Source organism: Gallinula chloropus (assembly GCF_964237585.1).
Source record: "Gallinula chloropus genome assembly, chromosome: 27".
Taxonomy (NCBI): Eukaryota; Metazoa; Chordata; class Aves; order Gruiformes; family Rallidae; genus Gallinula; species Gallinula chloropus.
This window is the reverse complement of record NC_140112.1, coordinates 3,189,978-3,204,639: the sequence shown is the minus strand read 5'-3', so window position 1 is coordinate 3,204,639 and position 14,662 is coordinate 3,189,978. Positions and strand designations below refer to the sequence as shown.

Here is a 14,662-nt window from a genome sequence, read left to right as displayed (position 1 = left end):
TGGGCTGGAGCCTCGGGGAGGCACAGAGCTGCCCGGTCCCTCAGTCGGTCGTGGCATGCCTCCAGCGTGCCCAGCTGGTTCCCCACACACCATGCTGTGGAGATGCTGGAGACCAGAGCCCAGGACACCAGCACCTGACTTCTTCAAGCGTCATCGCCAGCAGCACGGCCCTGATGGGCCACGGTTTGGAGGGGTGAGCATGAGGGGCAGCAGCCGAGCCCCCGTGCCCCAGGGCTGTGTCTCACAGCCAGGGGAAGCCTTCAGACTCAGAATATGCAGCTACTAGAAGAGTCCCTAAACCCGCATGCAAAATCCATTGCTCCCCTTCTTCCCACTTCCCCCTTCACCTGATTTCCACGTTACCTGTAAATACTGTGAAAGACTATTCCAGGTGATGCCGAGCACCTGAACCTGGCCAAAAGAGCTCTGTAGGCAGCTGCTGAAAGGCAAAGAGCTGCTGCCCACGCTGGAAGAGCCGTCACTCTTGGTTTAAAACAATGTCAAGTCTTAACTTCGCAAAAATAACCCTTGGAACCACCTGAGAGGAGCAGGTGGATCCGCAGAATAACAACAGAAGTGTGTTCTGAACCAGACATTCACCTGATGAGTCTGTGGCACTAAGCACGAGCCTGGAATAAGAGTGAATCCCACTTTTATGGCCAAATCAAAGAGAAATGCACATAGGAAAACAAATTAATAACAAAAATTTATTAATATTTGCTTGTAGTGACACGGAGTCTGTTTTATGTGGTGCTTGTGAGTGCAGTTCTGCTCACAGTCTGCCGAAGAAAAACAACAGCACTTCTCCCAGTTAAACCAATGAACAGAAGGTTCACCTTCAGGAAGGCAAAAGGCCCTTCCTCTCAGCAGCGCAGATTCTCCTGAAAACAAACAGACATGTGCATGTGTTTTAGAGAAAGAATTGTCAGCAGGTTTAAAGGAGAGGGCAGGAAGAGAAGGATGAGGGATGGATGGACAAGCAGCCTCCTCCCACTGCGACCCTCTCTGCACAGATTTCATCCCTGCCCTGGCAAAGCACACCAGGTGGGGTGTGTGAAGCTGTGTGAGCAGGACAGTGCTTGTTGGGTGACCCATCCTTTGGTATTTTGACTTCTGTCTAAGGTATCAAGCTGTGCTCCTGAGATACTTGAGAGAAGGGGTTAAACCCTGAGAGAAGCAGATGGGAAATTGGATGCTGACCCCAGCAAGGTTTCACCGAGGTGCTCAGCAAAGCTGAGCCCACAGCTACACACACTGGCACACCTGTCTTGGGGGACAGACGAGGTACCAGTGATGAGCTGAGGCACGCCAGGGGGGAGACACAAAGGAAGAGCCAGGAGCATCCAGCAAACATCACCGCCACCTTCACATCTTTACCCATCCGCCACTGGCCTCGATGTGTCTTCTCACTTGAGAATTTCCATTAATTACTTTTATGAGTTGGACGGGCTGCACCATAGCCGGGACTTTCTTAACGACATGCATTAGCAGTTTCACAGAGACACAGAGGAAAGCTCTCTCGTAGGTCAGCTCAGGATTCTGGTCACACCAGGTCTGGCTGAGGGTCTCCACGGCAGCCCCAAACTTCTCCATCTGCAAGCATCGAGAGGGCAGTTTGACCATGGAGCTCAATTCCTGCTTCTGCCTGTGCCTAGAGCAGGGACCCCGCAGCTCAGGGGCAGCCTGACAGGGTGCACGGGCAGGACTCTCCTCTGCTGCAGCCTGCACCAGCTGCAGCGTGGTGCAAGGACTGGGGAGGACGGCTGGTGGCCTACCCAGGGCTGCACCGAACCTGACGCTGGACCTGCCTGCAGCGCTTGTGCCAGAAGCACCCCGGTGCCGGAGCTCTGGGCACAGGACAGGCTGTGGCACCCACTCTGCCTCTCGCCACAGTCTTCCTCCTCCCCCTCTACTTACGGGCTGCCCCCAGCCCCCAGAGCAGCGTCCAGCAAGGCAGCTTGACCCACGCAGCATTGGGGTGCTCAGGGAGAGAGAACAGCAGCTCTAGCAGCACCCCGTTCAGCCTGTGCTGGCAGCTCACACGCTGCCCATGACACGGAAACGGGACAGGCTGCCATCCCCCCACAGCCCGTGCTGCTCCCCAGGCTTGTGCTGCTCCCCAACACAAGGCTGGTCTGCAGACAAGCTGTGCTCTACCTTCCCCGTCAGCACTTCAGCAACGGCCTCTGAGCAAACCCTCTCGAACTCCAAGTTGCACTGGTCTCCCATCCGCCGCAGGCGACTGGCGATCACCACTGGGTCAAACAGGGTCGGAGGGTCTTCCGTAGACTCTGCAGGCTCTGGAGCAGAGGGCAGGGGGGGTTCAAAATGTGAAGATCAGGGGCAGAATGCAGGCTGACAGCACAGGCTCTTCAGCTGCCTCCTGCATCCTTCAGCAGGCACTGAGGTAGTGGCTGCCCTGACACTCAGGAGGAGAATGCAGAGTAGATCTCTGACAAGACACATGGGGAAATGCAAACCCAAAGCCCTTAGGGCGTCTCTGAGGCCTCCCTTCCCCCTCGGTCCCAGCAGTCCTTCCCCCTAGGCTGGCAGAAGCGAGCAAGGTCAGAGGGCTCAGCAGCATCCATGGGACAGCAAAGTCCTGCCCACGTTCCCCCAGCACGCCGAGGCTGCAGATCATCGCGTGCTGTCCAAGGAGAACTTAGACACTGCACTCAGGGTCTCTACTGAGCAAGAGCACATTGCAACATTTCAGAGACTCAGTGACCCAAATTTGGGGAGGTTTTCACAGAGGAGCACAAGGCATACTTCACAAATTGCAAGGATACAAACCCTTTAGAATTTCTCAGCTAAACTGCATGTGGTGCACCTCAGTTACAGTATTTTTCCCCTAACACATCCTGAAGGGGTAAAAAGCCAACAGGAGAGTATTATTTATTATTTCTGAATGTTACTGAAACAGGGTTCAGCCAGACAGAGCTACCCAACACAGAGTTTCAGCAAGACCATTTCCATGTTTGACAAAGCCAAGAGGAACTGAAAGCAGGATCTTTCACCATAAAGCACTGGGCAACTTTATCTGGAGACATCACTTCCTGATCCAACCGCCCTCCCTCATCCAGACGCTAATCCAGCTTAGCAAGTCTGGCTCAGGTGCAGCCTGGGCAGAGTCCTGGGGCAGCTGCACAGCTCTGGAGGGACACAAGTCTGATCTGGGAGGGGGAAACGAGACCTTTTCTTTAGGGGAAACAACGACCTTCCATGCAGCCTTTGAGAAACAGACTTTGCTTGCTGCCCAATGCCAGCAGGATCCCAGTATCTCTTTTAACTGGTTTGTGGCTGATAAAGTAATGAGAAAAGCAGTATGGTTACAGGTGAACTTCTGGGTTCCTTCCAGCACTGCCCAGCAAACCAAAGTAGCCCAAATGATGTTGGGAGCTTTGAGAGGCAATGGCCACGTTCTGTCTGACATGGTACAGCAAGTGCTTTTATCTGAGAAGACACGTGAGATTACACTTGATCCTGAGTGAAAACCTATCCCTCCCTGTGGGTTGGGACTGAGCTCCTCAGGTCCTGCAGACCCCCATGGGGCACAGCAGCACCTTCCCTGCCAGCAGCCGAGGGGTGGAAGTGGGGCAGCCACCCTTCACAGCCCGTTTCTGACCCTGCCAAGGCAGGCTGCAGCTGGGGCTGCCCAGGATTCAAACCCCATTACTGCATCCTAGCTTTTCCCCCAGCACAGAGCTAACTCAGAAGCCAGCACCAGCCTGCATTTTAGGAAACTAAAGCCTCCTTTAAGTGTCGGTCAAAGCTCCCTGTGACCCACAGCAAACCAGCCATTTCTCCTCCCACCCAGGCCCTACCTCCCGAGTCGGTCTCCAGGCACCGGCAGCTGCACTCATCTTCACCCAGGAGGTCAGAGAACAAGGCTTCCACCACGCACTCCGTCTGCTCCTCAAAGGTGGCCATTGCAGCACGGGCAGGGCCTCCACCCCTGCTGTGCAGGTGAGCTTTGACACCAGAGCTTGTCTTCCTTTTCCCAGAGCTGCAGGGCTTCTTCCTTCTGGGAAGAGTACGGCCCCGACTCCTCCCCGAGGCGGCTCAGGTCAGTATTTGCTCTCTTGTCACTCAGCTGAGGGTGGCTGGTTTCAAAAGAAGTAATTTCTGTTCAGATAAACTGAAAGGAAAATTTGCAAGTTATCAAAGACTGCTGACCCTTCATTCATCAAGGAAGGAGTCTGGAGTTAAGGGTAGAAGCTCAGTCCCATGCCAAAGACTTGGTCTAGCCACTGTAAATGATAGCTTGCCAACAAGTTGTCAGCTGAAAACTACTTACACCCGTGCTCCAGCTCTCTGTAAGGACAGGAACACCACATGGGCACAAAGACCCTGGAAGCTGCTAATTCAAGCCCTGCCACTGACTTTGTACCTACCTTTGAATTCACCCATGGGGAGCTCACCAGTTACCATCATTCGGCACATGAGAGTGAAAGAAAGTGTCGCCCAACTGCTCCCCAGAGCCCCACTTCAAGGAAGTTGAGCAAGACCAGCCCTGTCTGACACAGGCAGGAGCCAGGCTGCAGTTCCCTCCGGATCCAGGGCAGTGATTGGATGGTTGCATCCCACAGACTCCTGAGCTGAACCAACAAATACTCCAGAAAACAACCAGGAATCATTCACATTTTTATTAGGAAAATCAGAAAGAAAATCTGAACCCCAACAACAACAGCAACAGCAGCGTTTCAGCCAAGTGCATGGAAGACATTCTGCAATTTAAAGGTACAATATAGTCATTAAATTAGAATTTACAATAAATCTCAGGGAACTGGGGTAACTCCTCAGCACAGCTCAAATTCCTGTTACAGTAACGATGTAGCCCAACACCAAGGAGCCTCCCTCAGGGTTGTGCCAGGTGTGAGCCAGCGCTGTGACCAAGACACTTTTTATGCTGCTGTACAAAGTCCAACTCTGCAGCTTCAGGTAAGAGCAGATGGGGACCTGCCCTGTGCTCCCTTCCCATACCCACTCTATACAAATGGTATCAGTGAAAAATTCGTATTCTATGCAGGATAATTATCTTAACAGCTCTCCCATGATTGGGAGACTAGCAGCTCGCAGCATCCCCAGAGTGATGTGGGCTACAAGACTCAGGCCACATGAACACATCGTACAGGACCTGCACACTCCTGCCTTGTCTTAGAGCCAGCCTGGGGGGGCAATGTCAGACTGTGATTTGTGATTGCAGTGACACACTTCAACTAGGAAACACGCTTCTCTCTTGAAAAAGAAACACGCTGCTTCTCGTGAGCACGATGTACCCTGTGCTCCCAGTTCTGACACTGGAGCTCTGCTCACCTGGGAGTGAAGCTGCTACTGAAATCATCCATCAGATGGAAAACGAAATCCCATGAGAAGGGAGCCCAGAAGGAAATGCTGCTCTCCACTGCGCTGCTCCTTACTGTGAGCTGAGCCCAGAGTCCCTGAGTCTCTGAACTATTGCTGAATGATGTACTGTTCTCATGGAAAAATCCCTCCAAAGCACAGCCCTGAATTGTTTCTGGTTCCCTCAGCCATGTTAGTGTCTTGTGACAGTCACTGCAGCTGCCAGCACCTCTGTGACTCATGTGGAAGCAGCAGGATCAAGAATATGTTACCTTGTCCTTCCCCCAGCCCAGAGAGAGCACAGACCCTTCACCCTGCCCCATTCACCCAACACAAGCGCATGCTGGGCCCAGCTCCGCTCCAGGAAAGGGCTCCCAAGGCTCCCACAGTTTACAAGTACAAACCCAGCATCAAGTATGGCAAATGAAGCCAGAAAAGGAAACTTCTCCTGTGCCCTGAGCAAGCATCCTACCAGGGGCAGGGAGCCATCAGGACGCCTGCCCAGAAACAGCCCCCATGACCGTCCTTAACACTGAGACAAAGGCCTCCAGTGCCTCTGGCTTCGCCTCACTCTGCTTCACTGACACCTGCATCTCTGAATCCGCTGCCTCAAGCAAGAGCTCCGTTAGGAAGAGGCAACCTGCCTCATCCCGAGCACTGAGGTAAGCCTTCCAGGGCTGGACGCCAGCTCTGCTCATGGCAATGGTCTGGATGTGGACGATGTGAAGAGCTGTCTGTATGGCCTCCGGCTGAGCAGCCCCACCCCAGGGCAGAGAGAGGCGGCAGCTCACGTCCAAGCTCAGCCAGGTCTTCTCAAACTCTTCTGCACTCAGGTAGACATCAGGAATTAAGGCCAGGCTCCCTGTGTCAGGATGAGCCTTGAGGACTTCTTTACTCCCTTCAGGTATCAGTGACTCTGAAAGGAAACCAAGCCCATGAGAGATGCAGCATGTAAGGAGCAGCTCCCAGTTTCACAAAGAGCATCGTATGGAGCCACCAGATGAAGAGGGCTGGAATCACAGCCACACACCGTGCAAGTCCTCTAAGGCAGCATTCTCAAAGCACAGTGATCTTCCAAAGAAACCCCGTGACAATCAGCCAGGAGGGGGAAAAGGGATTACAAGTGATGGCGAGGAGGGTTACCTGTGTCTCTGTTCCCAGAGTCAGGACAAGGAGAACAAGCGTAGGAGGGTTCTGCTGGCTGGTAGGCAGTGATGAGTGCCCAGCGCTCTCTGCCATAGACTGGTGCAAGAGTGTTAAACTCTGAAGCCCATGAATTCACAGATCGGTCAGTCTGGTCTTCCAGCAGCCCCAGAGAGGAGTCAGACTTGGGGCTACACAGGACCCGTTTCACTTCCTCCACACCAGACTGCAAAAGGCGGTAGTAAAACAATCCACGGTCTCGTACTGCCATGTCCATCTCCTCCTCTGGGGATTAGAGGGATGTAATTTATGGGGAATTCTATCATCCAGATTAACAGGTAATTACTAAAGACAGATTCCCAGGGATACAGCCTGTTACCCTCACCAACCAGACAGCTGGGGGGCCAAGTACCAGCCCCGAGGCACAAAGCCACCTTACCTCACTACCCTGGATGGCCTCCTCACCGCTCAGACGCACCCAAACCAGGTCCCACAAAGCCTGTGCTGCCGCCCCGGGGAAAGAGAGGGAAGGGAACCCACCTATGCAGTAGTAGAGCAGTCTCCCCAGCATGTCCTGGCACTCGGCAGGGCGAGAGAGGAAGAGCCGCACCAGTGCTGTCAGCAGCTCCATCTTCACCGCCGGGGACGTCTCCGACTTCACACTCTCCACAAACTCCTCCAAGACGTAAGGGGCATTCGGCACCTTCTCGCCGTGCGTGCCCAGGAGCCAGATCAACGCTTGCTTGCCCTGGAGGAGCCGCAGAGAAAACGCCAGAGGGATGTTCAGCAGAAAGACAGTGCTGACAGGACACGAACAGGTGAGAGAATGAGTCTCCTGAAGGTGTCTGGACTTTGCCTGCCGATTGCGAACCAAAGGGAAGCCAGACAGTCCCTTGCCCTCCCACCCACCACCCACAGCCCCAGCCCAAGGCATGCAGCCGCCCTACCTCGCTGTCCTGGATGGTGTCCTCACAGCTGGGCAGGGCCTGGCACACAGCATCAGTGCACTGGGGACACAGCCAGACCAGGTCCCGAAAAGCCTGTACTACAGCTGCAACGAAACGAGACCCTCAGCATTCCACAGGGGCACGAAACCAGCGGGCACAGGGGGAACCAAAAGCCCCCACTCAACAGACTCTGCAGATCTTGGCTATGGGGAGGCCAGGGCCTTGCTTGTGACTATGACTGGAGACACGTTCCTTCAAAGTCCCATGACAGCACCTCTGTCAGAGCAAAGCTGCACCAAGTCAAACAAAGCACTGACTCTGCAGGCTGCTCCTGTGCCTGCTGGGACACGGTCTCTGCTCTGGTCATCTCCCAGCCTTTAAAAGGACACTGACTCACGATGCTTTGGACACACAGGGTTAGAATGACAGATTTAAGCTTGTATCGATGGAAGTCTCAAGAGCTTTCAGTCACAGTTGTAAAGGCTCTGCTGCCCACTTACAGAAGCACCAGCAGTCGCTCAGTCCTGCTTCAACAGCTGAGTGCAAGTGTCTGTTTTCCAAAACTGAAAGCAAGACCACTTAAAGGGGAGGGCAGAACCAGCAAAGATGCCAAGGCAGACCCAAGGGCAGCGGAAGGGAGAGACACATGTGGGTACAACTGAATCAGACTATTACATGAGGAACAGAAATCACACAGATTTAAAAGTCCTCTTAATCATCCCAGCCCTCAAATGTCTCTGCTGAGCCCCTCACTCCCAACGCCAGCAGGAGGCAGCCAGAAAGGAGCCCCTACATCGGACCATGAACACAACCACAACCACTCCCCCTTCACCACAAAGAGCAGCTCCTAAGGAAGGGAAAACCACGACATCCAGTCACGCTATACATGCCCACCCCACCAGGAAGACTTCCACCTGAAAATGCCAATTAAATTAAAAGCCAAGTGCCTCTCAGAGCCTGGCATCTGGGATCACAAGCCCCTGGAAGCACAAGCCAGGCAAACAACCCGCAGGTGACTACCTGAAGTGATGTGTTCCTGCTGGAGCCCCAGGAGCTCTGTCAGAATCCCCACGCACTGCTCGGTGTAGGTCCTCGCGATGTTGCCTGCAGAGACACCAGAGCACACACAAGGCAACCTTTTAGCAGAGTGAAATAGGAACCACGAGCCCAACTCTTCATCACAAACTCACTTTAAACAAACAGCCTTTCTGTTTTCCTCTTTGGTTAGTGTTTCTGAAAGCATAGTCAAATGAGCTTGTTCCCCACACCAAGGACACCTTCCTTTCTCCGAAGCCACGCCTCAGAAGTCTGAACTTCTGAACTTTTCTTAAACATAACACATATGAAAGGCATTTGGGTATGAGTACTACAGAATCTCACCTATTCTAAAGCTTATAAAACCAAAAGTGCCCCACAGCACCTTAACTCCGCTCCCATCACAACTCAAACACCAAGCAGGTGTTAGAGCAGCTCCTCCACCCACTCCACAGTTTCATTCACCACTGTCAGGCTCATTAATAAGATGAAACGACACAATTTCTTTAGAGTAGCTCATCAGAGCACAACCTGAAACAGTTCAGTTCCAGGACTTCTAAAAGCATCAGCACAACCGTGGCGTAGAAACACTCACAGAAATCGTTCCTGGGGAAGCTGGTCTACAGAGAGCCATGCTGCTCCAGCAGTGCCCAGGCGTTCTTGGCACAGAAAGGCCTGCCTTAAAGGTCTGGGGCTGTGGCTGCTCCCCAGGGAAGACACAGCTCTTACCTATGGCAAAGATCGCCCCTTGGGCAAGCTCAACTGACACGTCGGTGCAATAGCCCTTCAGCTCCTCCAGCACTTGCTGTACGTTCTCATCATTCACCAGCTCACACAACACCTCCATCTTCTGGCATTTGATGTAGTGGGGCTCGGAATACAAACAGAAGAACTTCTTGTAGTGGCTGCTGAAATGGCCAGGGAGGCTACGGAGGATCTGACGGACGTGGCACAGCGCGGTGAAGCAGAGCTCCCTGCTCTCAGAAGTGCAGGCCGACAGCAGCGGGCCCTTCACTCGCACCAGAACATCTGTCTGCACATGTGGGTAATCCCTGGCCAGCACGAGGAAGAGCTTGGTGGCTGCCATCACAACGCTGCAGCTGCTGCTTTTGAGGTAGCCATCCAGTAAATTGAGTATGTCGAAGAGCTCCTCCTCGCTGCGGGGTTTGTAACGCAGGAGGAAGGTGAGCACCTCGCTCTGCCCCCACTGATCCAGATCAGGCATCCTGCCAAGAGAACAAACACAGTTTCCAGGAGTTGAGAACCCCACTAAGGTCTGTGCTGTGCAGGATACATGCCTCAGCCTCTGAGTTTCTTACAGTCTCTGCTCCACGCTGCTCCTCACCAAATGCTGAGCTTCAGAAGCAGATACCACTATTTTATCTCAAGAGAATTGACTGGTTTATATGCAAAGGTTTATCCCACTACCAGTTACGTGTGCTTTTGCTGTGCTCTAAGCCAGACAGCAGCACGGAGAAGATCCCTGGGGAGCAGTCCTCTCTTGCTGGCTCAGGTGGAATTATCTACAGAAAAGTTAATTTCTTCAAGCAATGAATAAGTCACATTATCTTTCAACGGATTGGGAGGGTCAAACTAGAACATACCTGTTCCACAGACATATCATGTATACAGTCACCAAAAAAAACCCCAAACCCTAATCATGTTCCTTCAAAAACAAACCACCAGCTGAAGCAAAGATCCCCTGGAAGAGCAGGGCACCTCGGAATTCTCTTAAGATCTTAACGTAAAAGTAATTAGGTTTCTCTTAGGATGGGCAGCCCCATCTTCACTCAGGTGCCTGACTCTCCCCTTCGACCCCTGAAGCTCCTGCTAGCGTGCAGAACACAAGGGGAAGAATGAAGCTGCCACCACGGCCTGAGCATCAGAGAGAACAAACCTGTTGAGGAGATGATGGGCGATGGGTTTGTTGATGACAACTCCTCCCTCCTTCCTCAGGATCTCTTCTAAGGCCCTCAGGCAGTTCACCACGACAATGGGATCCTGGTCACGCAGCAAACTGTACAGCTCGTTCACCAGCTCAGCGTCTGCAGGACGCAGAGGGCCCCGCATCACATTCCACTGACAGCTTAACCCCCTCTACAAGCGCTCACGGCAAACTGCAGCCACAGCCTGATGGGAGAGGCAGCCAGCAGAGCTCCCGGCTCGGCACAACCCGGCCCCACGGCGAGCAGACGGGAATGGCACCGGGCCGGGGCCGCGGGAAGCCCCGGGGGAGCAGGAGCTGGCTGCCGCCGCGGGACCCGGCGCGCTCGGCTGTCGGTTCCACACGCAGCCATCGCCCCGCTCGCCTCCCGCCTCCGGCCGCCGCAGCCCGGCCCCAGCGCGCCCCGGCCCGCGGAGGGCAGCGCTCACCCACTTCGCTGTCGCCCTGCAGCTTCAGCATCTTGGCGCAGCCCAGCACGGCCGTTCTCCGCACGTAGGAGGCCTTGTCCCGCAGGCCGTTCAGCAGGGGCTGCCGGAGGTACTCCTGAATGCCGGGCATCCTGCGGGCGCCCGGGCGTCAGCGTCCCGCCGCCCCAGAACTGTCCCGTCCCATCCCGTCCCGCCAACCCGGCCCCAGTCCTGGTCCCGCCGCTCCGGCCCCGGCCCTGCCGCCCCAGAACCATCCCGTCCCGCCGCCCCAGTCCTGTCCCATCCCCGGCCCCGCCGCCCCGGCCCGGGTCCCGTCCCGCCGCCCCAGCCCTGGCCCCGGTCCCGGTCCCGTCACGCCGCCCCAGCCCCGGCCGCCCCAGCCCCTCGACGTCCCGCCGCCCCGTCCCACCTGAGGCCGCACATGCTGCGGAGGGCGAGCCCGCGCACGGCGGGGCTGGGGTGCGCGCAGTCCTTGCGCAGCGTGTTGACGGCCAGCAACGCCAGCTGCGGCTGCTGCGGGGCCTGCGCCCGCACGTACAGCGACACCAGCTTCTTCTGCACCACGTCGGGCGCCGCGCTGGCCTTCACCATCTCCGGGAACAGCCCCGACACGTCCACGCCCTGCGCCATCAGCCTGCGGCGGGGACAGCGCTCAGCGCGGGGCCGGCCCCGGCCCCGCCGTCCGCCCCGCGCCCCCGCCGCCCTCCCGGTCCGCCCGCCCTACCGGATGACTCGCAGGACGGCGGCCCGGTACCGCAGCCGATCCGCCTGCACATGCGGGTTGGACAAAGCCCGGCGGAGCTCCCGCAGCGCCTCCTCACCGCCCAGGTACGGCATGGCGGGATATGGCGGGATGTGGCGGGGATACGGTGCGATCCGGCTCTACCCCCGCGCCGCCGCCGCCGCCGCTCGCCACGCCCCCCGCGCGCGACCCCGGCGCGCCGCCGCGACCCCGCAGCCCCGCCCCGCCCCTTCCCGCGCCTGCGCGGCGCCGCCCAGCAAATTCGGCGGGAAGCGGCGGCGGGTCCCCGCGCCATGAGCGGGATCGTGATCCCCGGGACCCCCATCGCCGTGGACTTCTGGAGCGTGCGGAGGGCGGGCGCCGCACGCCTCTTCTTCCTGTCGCACATGCACTCGGACCACACCGTGGGGCTGTCCAGCACCTGGAGCCGCCCGCTGTACTGCTCGCCGCTCACCGCCCGCCTCCTGCACCGCCGCCTCCAGGTAGGTGCTCCCGGCCCGGCATGACCTGCCCGGCCTGACCTGCCCTCCCCGCCCGGCCTGACCGCCCGCGCCCCGCAGGTGCCGACGCGCTGGATCCGGCCGCTGGAGGTGGGTCAGAGCCACGTGCTGGGCGAGGAGGTGACAGTGACGGTGACGCTGCTGGACTCCAACCACTGCCCGGGCTCCGTCATGTTCCTCTTCGAAGGCACCTTCGGCACCATCCTCTACACAGGTACGGGGCAGGTCCCTGCGGATGCTGCCGTGGCCTGTGCCCCCTGTGCTGACCGCCCTGTCCTTGCAGGGGACTTCCGCTACTCCAGCGCCATGCAGGGCGAGCCAGTGCTGCGGGGCCGCCACATCGACCGCCTGTACCTGGACAACACGCACTGCCACCCGCAGCGGGCCCTGCCCTCGCGGCGCTGCGCCACGCGCCAGGCCGCCCACCTCATCCGCACCCACCCGCAGCACCAGGTCGTCATCGGTGAGTGGTGCCTGGTGCCGCGCTGCCCTCGCCTTCCCCCCCCCCCCACCCCCCGCCAGCGTGGCTTCCCTCAGGTGGGCTTGTGCCCCCCCTCCCCTGCCCGGGCACGCTGCTCATGGCTCTCCCCACAGGTGTGTACAGCCTGGGGAAGGAGACGCTGCTGGTGGACCTGGCCGTGGAGTTCAGCACCTGGGTTGTGGTGAGCCCCTCGCGCCTGGAGCAGATGCGGCTGCTGGAGCTGCCCGATGTGTTCACCACCGAGGAGGGGGCTGGCTGGATCCGTGCCGTGGATGTCTCTGAGATCCGCTGGGATACCCTTGACAGCTGGAACATGCTGCACCCTACCATCGCCATCCTCCCGACGGGCAGGCCGGTGAAGGTCACCCACCCCAAAATCCACCTCGTTCCGTACTCGGATCACTCGTCCTTTTCGGAGCTGTGTGAGTTTGTGGAGTGGCTGAAGCCTTGCTCTGTCATCCCGATTGTGAGGGGCGGCGTGTGCCAGGCTTACTTTCAGAAGTACCTAAGCTCTTCCCCTCCGACCCTTCCCGATCTCCAGACCCCAAACCCTGTGCAGGAGTCTGTACAACAGCAAAACAAAAACAGGAGGAGGGAATCCACGTATCTCTTGAAAAGAACTGCCCAGCATTCTGGGCCCCGAGGAGTTGTTTATGAGTCTCCAGAGAAATACACTGAGGAAACCCAAGAGTTTGCAGGTGTTGAGGTTCCTCAGCAGGACTGCTGTGAGTCAGCTTTCTGCTCAGAAGAAGGTTGCACTTCTCACACAGACGAGGAGGAAGGGAAGGAAGAACTAGGCAGAGAACAGCCAGGAGCAGCTCACGCTGTTAGCCCGGCACCTGCTTCTGATGAGCACTTTCCAAAGGGATTTGCAGAGCAGTATGTGCTCACTCCCTTAAATGTCCAAAAGCAGAATTCATCACAGACGTTTGACAAGGTAGTAGAGGATTTCTTTAGGAGGAGAGAAGCACTCTGAAGATGCTGTGATGCTTGCCAGTGCAGTTGATACAGGCAGTTGCAGAGGTCTTATGGCTTCATCCCCTTCTCTGTGCTCAAGTTTCCCTTCAGGGGAGTTGCTCAGCTATGGGGCTTTACTTTCTTTACCTCTTATTAAAGGACAAGGAGGAAACTAGTGCCTGTTTGTAGGCATTAAGATATTTTTCTTTAGGTGTATTTATTTTTGTATCTCTATATTTGTTGGGTCTTCACACTACGCTCGGGCAGCGTGGTCCCACTGCAGGTGTACCTTGTGTCTGCTTTTTCAGAGACTTACCTGCCTCTTGTGACAAAAGATAAGGCCAGGTTGATTTGAGTTGAGCTGCTGAGGGTATGAGTTGCTTGCAGCTGAAGTAATTAATGGGATTGGATGTGATGAAAGCAGCAAGAAGTGGGATCCAAGAGCCCCAAAGATTCTTCTGTGTGTCTGTACAACTGACAATGAGTGGTTCATTCCAAGGTGCATTACAAATACTAGGTATTAAGGCGTATTTAAAAAATGGTGCTTAAAGAACTCTAGAAAATGAAGTGCCTCTAAGCCTGCTAATGTTTTCTATTTATTTACTGGTACTTCCAGACAGTGTTGCTCTTGTATCCAGCTGCCTCCAATTCTGCTCTTCTGGAGCTGCCTTCTTAAGGTTACTGGCTGTAAAAGAAAAAAAAAAATCAGAATTGCCTGGGTTCTTGAGCTCTGGATTTCCTGGGATGGGTTCTTAAATCCCCAGCAATCTCTGCCTTCAATCAACAGGTCTGAATTCTGCGTGATGCCAAGTGCTTCTGGTAGCTACTGGTGTTCTGCTGGGCCTGCTGCCTCCCCAGCCACCGCCTCTTCTGCTGCACAGTGGCAGCTGGGATGGAAGGTGAAAGATCTGCTCAGCAGCATTGTCTGGAGGGAACACTCTGGTGGAACAGCAAAATTGGCTCTGTCAGGTCAGGCACTTTTCCTGCACCAGCTCCACTGTGGAGAACTGCAGCCTGGTGCAGTCAGGGTAATGTGCCTAGCCAGGGGTTCCTCCTGTGGAGCCTGGAAACACCACAGTTACAGTTACCCCTGCCAAACTGCACTGGCAACACTACAGTTTGTCTCCCTGTGGGGTCAAGG

General features: G+C 56.0%; 3 protein-coding genes across 3 annotated transcripts; 1 reads left to right on the top strand and 2 right to left on the bottom strand.

Annotated features, from left to right (window-relative positions):
- Positions 1-863: 863 nt before the first annotated feature.
- Positions 864-3,930, bottom strand: BCL2L15 (BCL2 like 15; the record flags this gene model as incomplete). The annotated part of the gene is made up of 4 exons (XM_084275820.1): positions 864-881; positions 1,378-1,593; positions 2,158-2,300; positions 3,825-3,930. The coding sequence occupies 4 exons, from the start codon at positions 3,928-3,930 to the stop codon at positions 864-866; spliced, it is 483 nt and encodes a 160-aa protein (XP_084131946.1).
- Positions 3,931-5,831: 1,901 nt separating this feature from the next.
- AP4B1 (adaptor related protein complex 4 subunit beta 1) lies at positions 5,832-11,678 on the bottom strand (the record flags this gene model as incomplete). The annotated part of the gene is made up of 10 exons (XM_084276037.1): positions 5,832-6,259; positions 6,487-6,771; positions 7,027-7,234; positions 7,434-7,537; positions 8,454-8,537; positions 9,198-9,694; positions 10,366-10,513; positions 10,842-10,972; positions 11,251-11,475; positions 11,566-11,678. The coding sequence occupies 10 exons, from the start codon at positions 11,676-11,678 to the stop codon at positions 5,832-5,834; spliced, it is 2,223 nt and encodes a 740-aa protein (XP_084132163.1).
- Positions 11,679-11,876: 198 nt separating this feature from the next.
- DCLRE1B (DNA cross-link repair 1B) lies at positions 11,877-13,540 on the top strand (the record flags this gene model as incomplete). The annotated part of the gene is made up of 4 exons (XM_084275819.1): positions 11,877-12,065; positions 12,144-12,297; positions 12,367-12,546; positions 12,678-13,540. The coding sequence occupies 4 exons, from the start codon at positions 11,877-11,879 to the stop codon at positions 13,538-13,540; spliced, it is 1,386 nt and encodes a 461-aa protein (XP_084131945.1).
- Between the last annotated feature and the right edge of the window lie 1,122 nt (positions 13,541-14,662).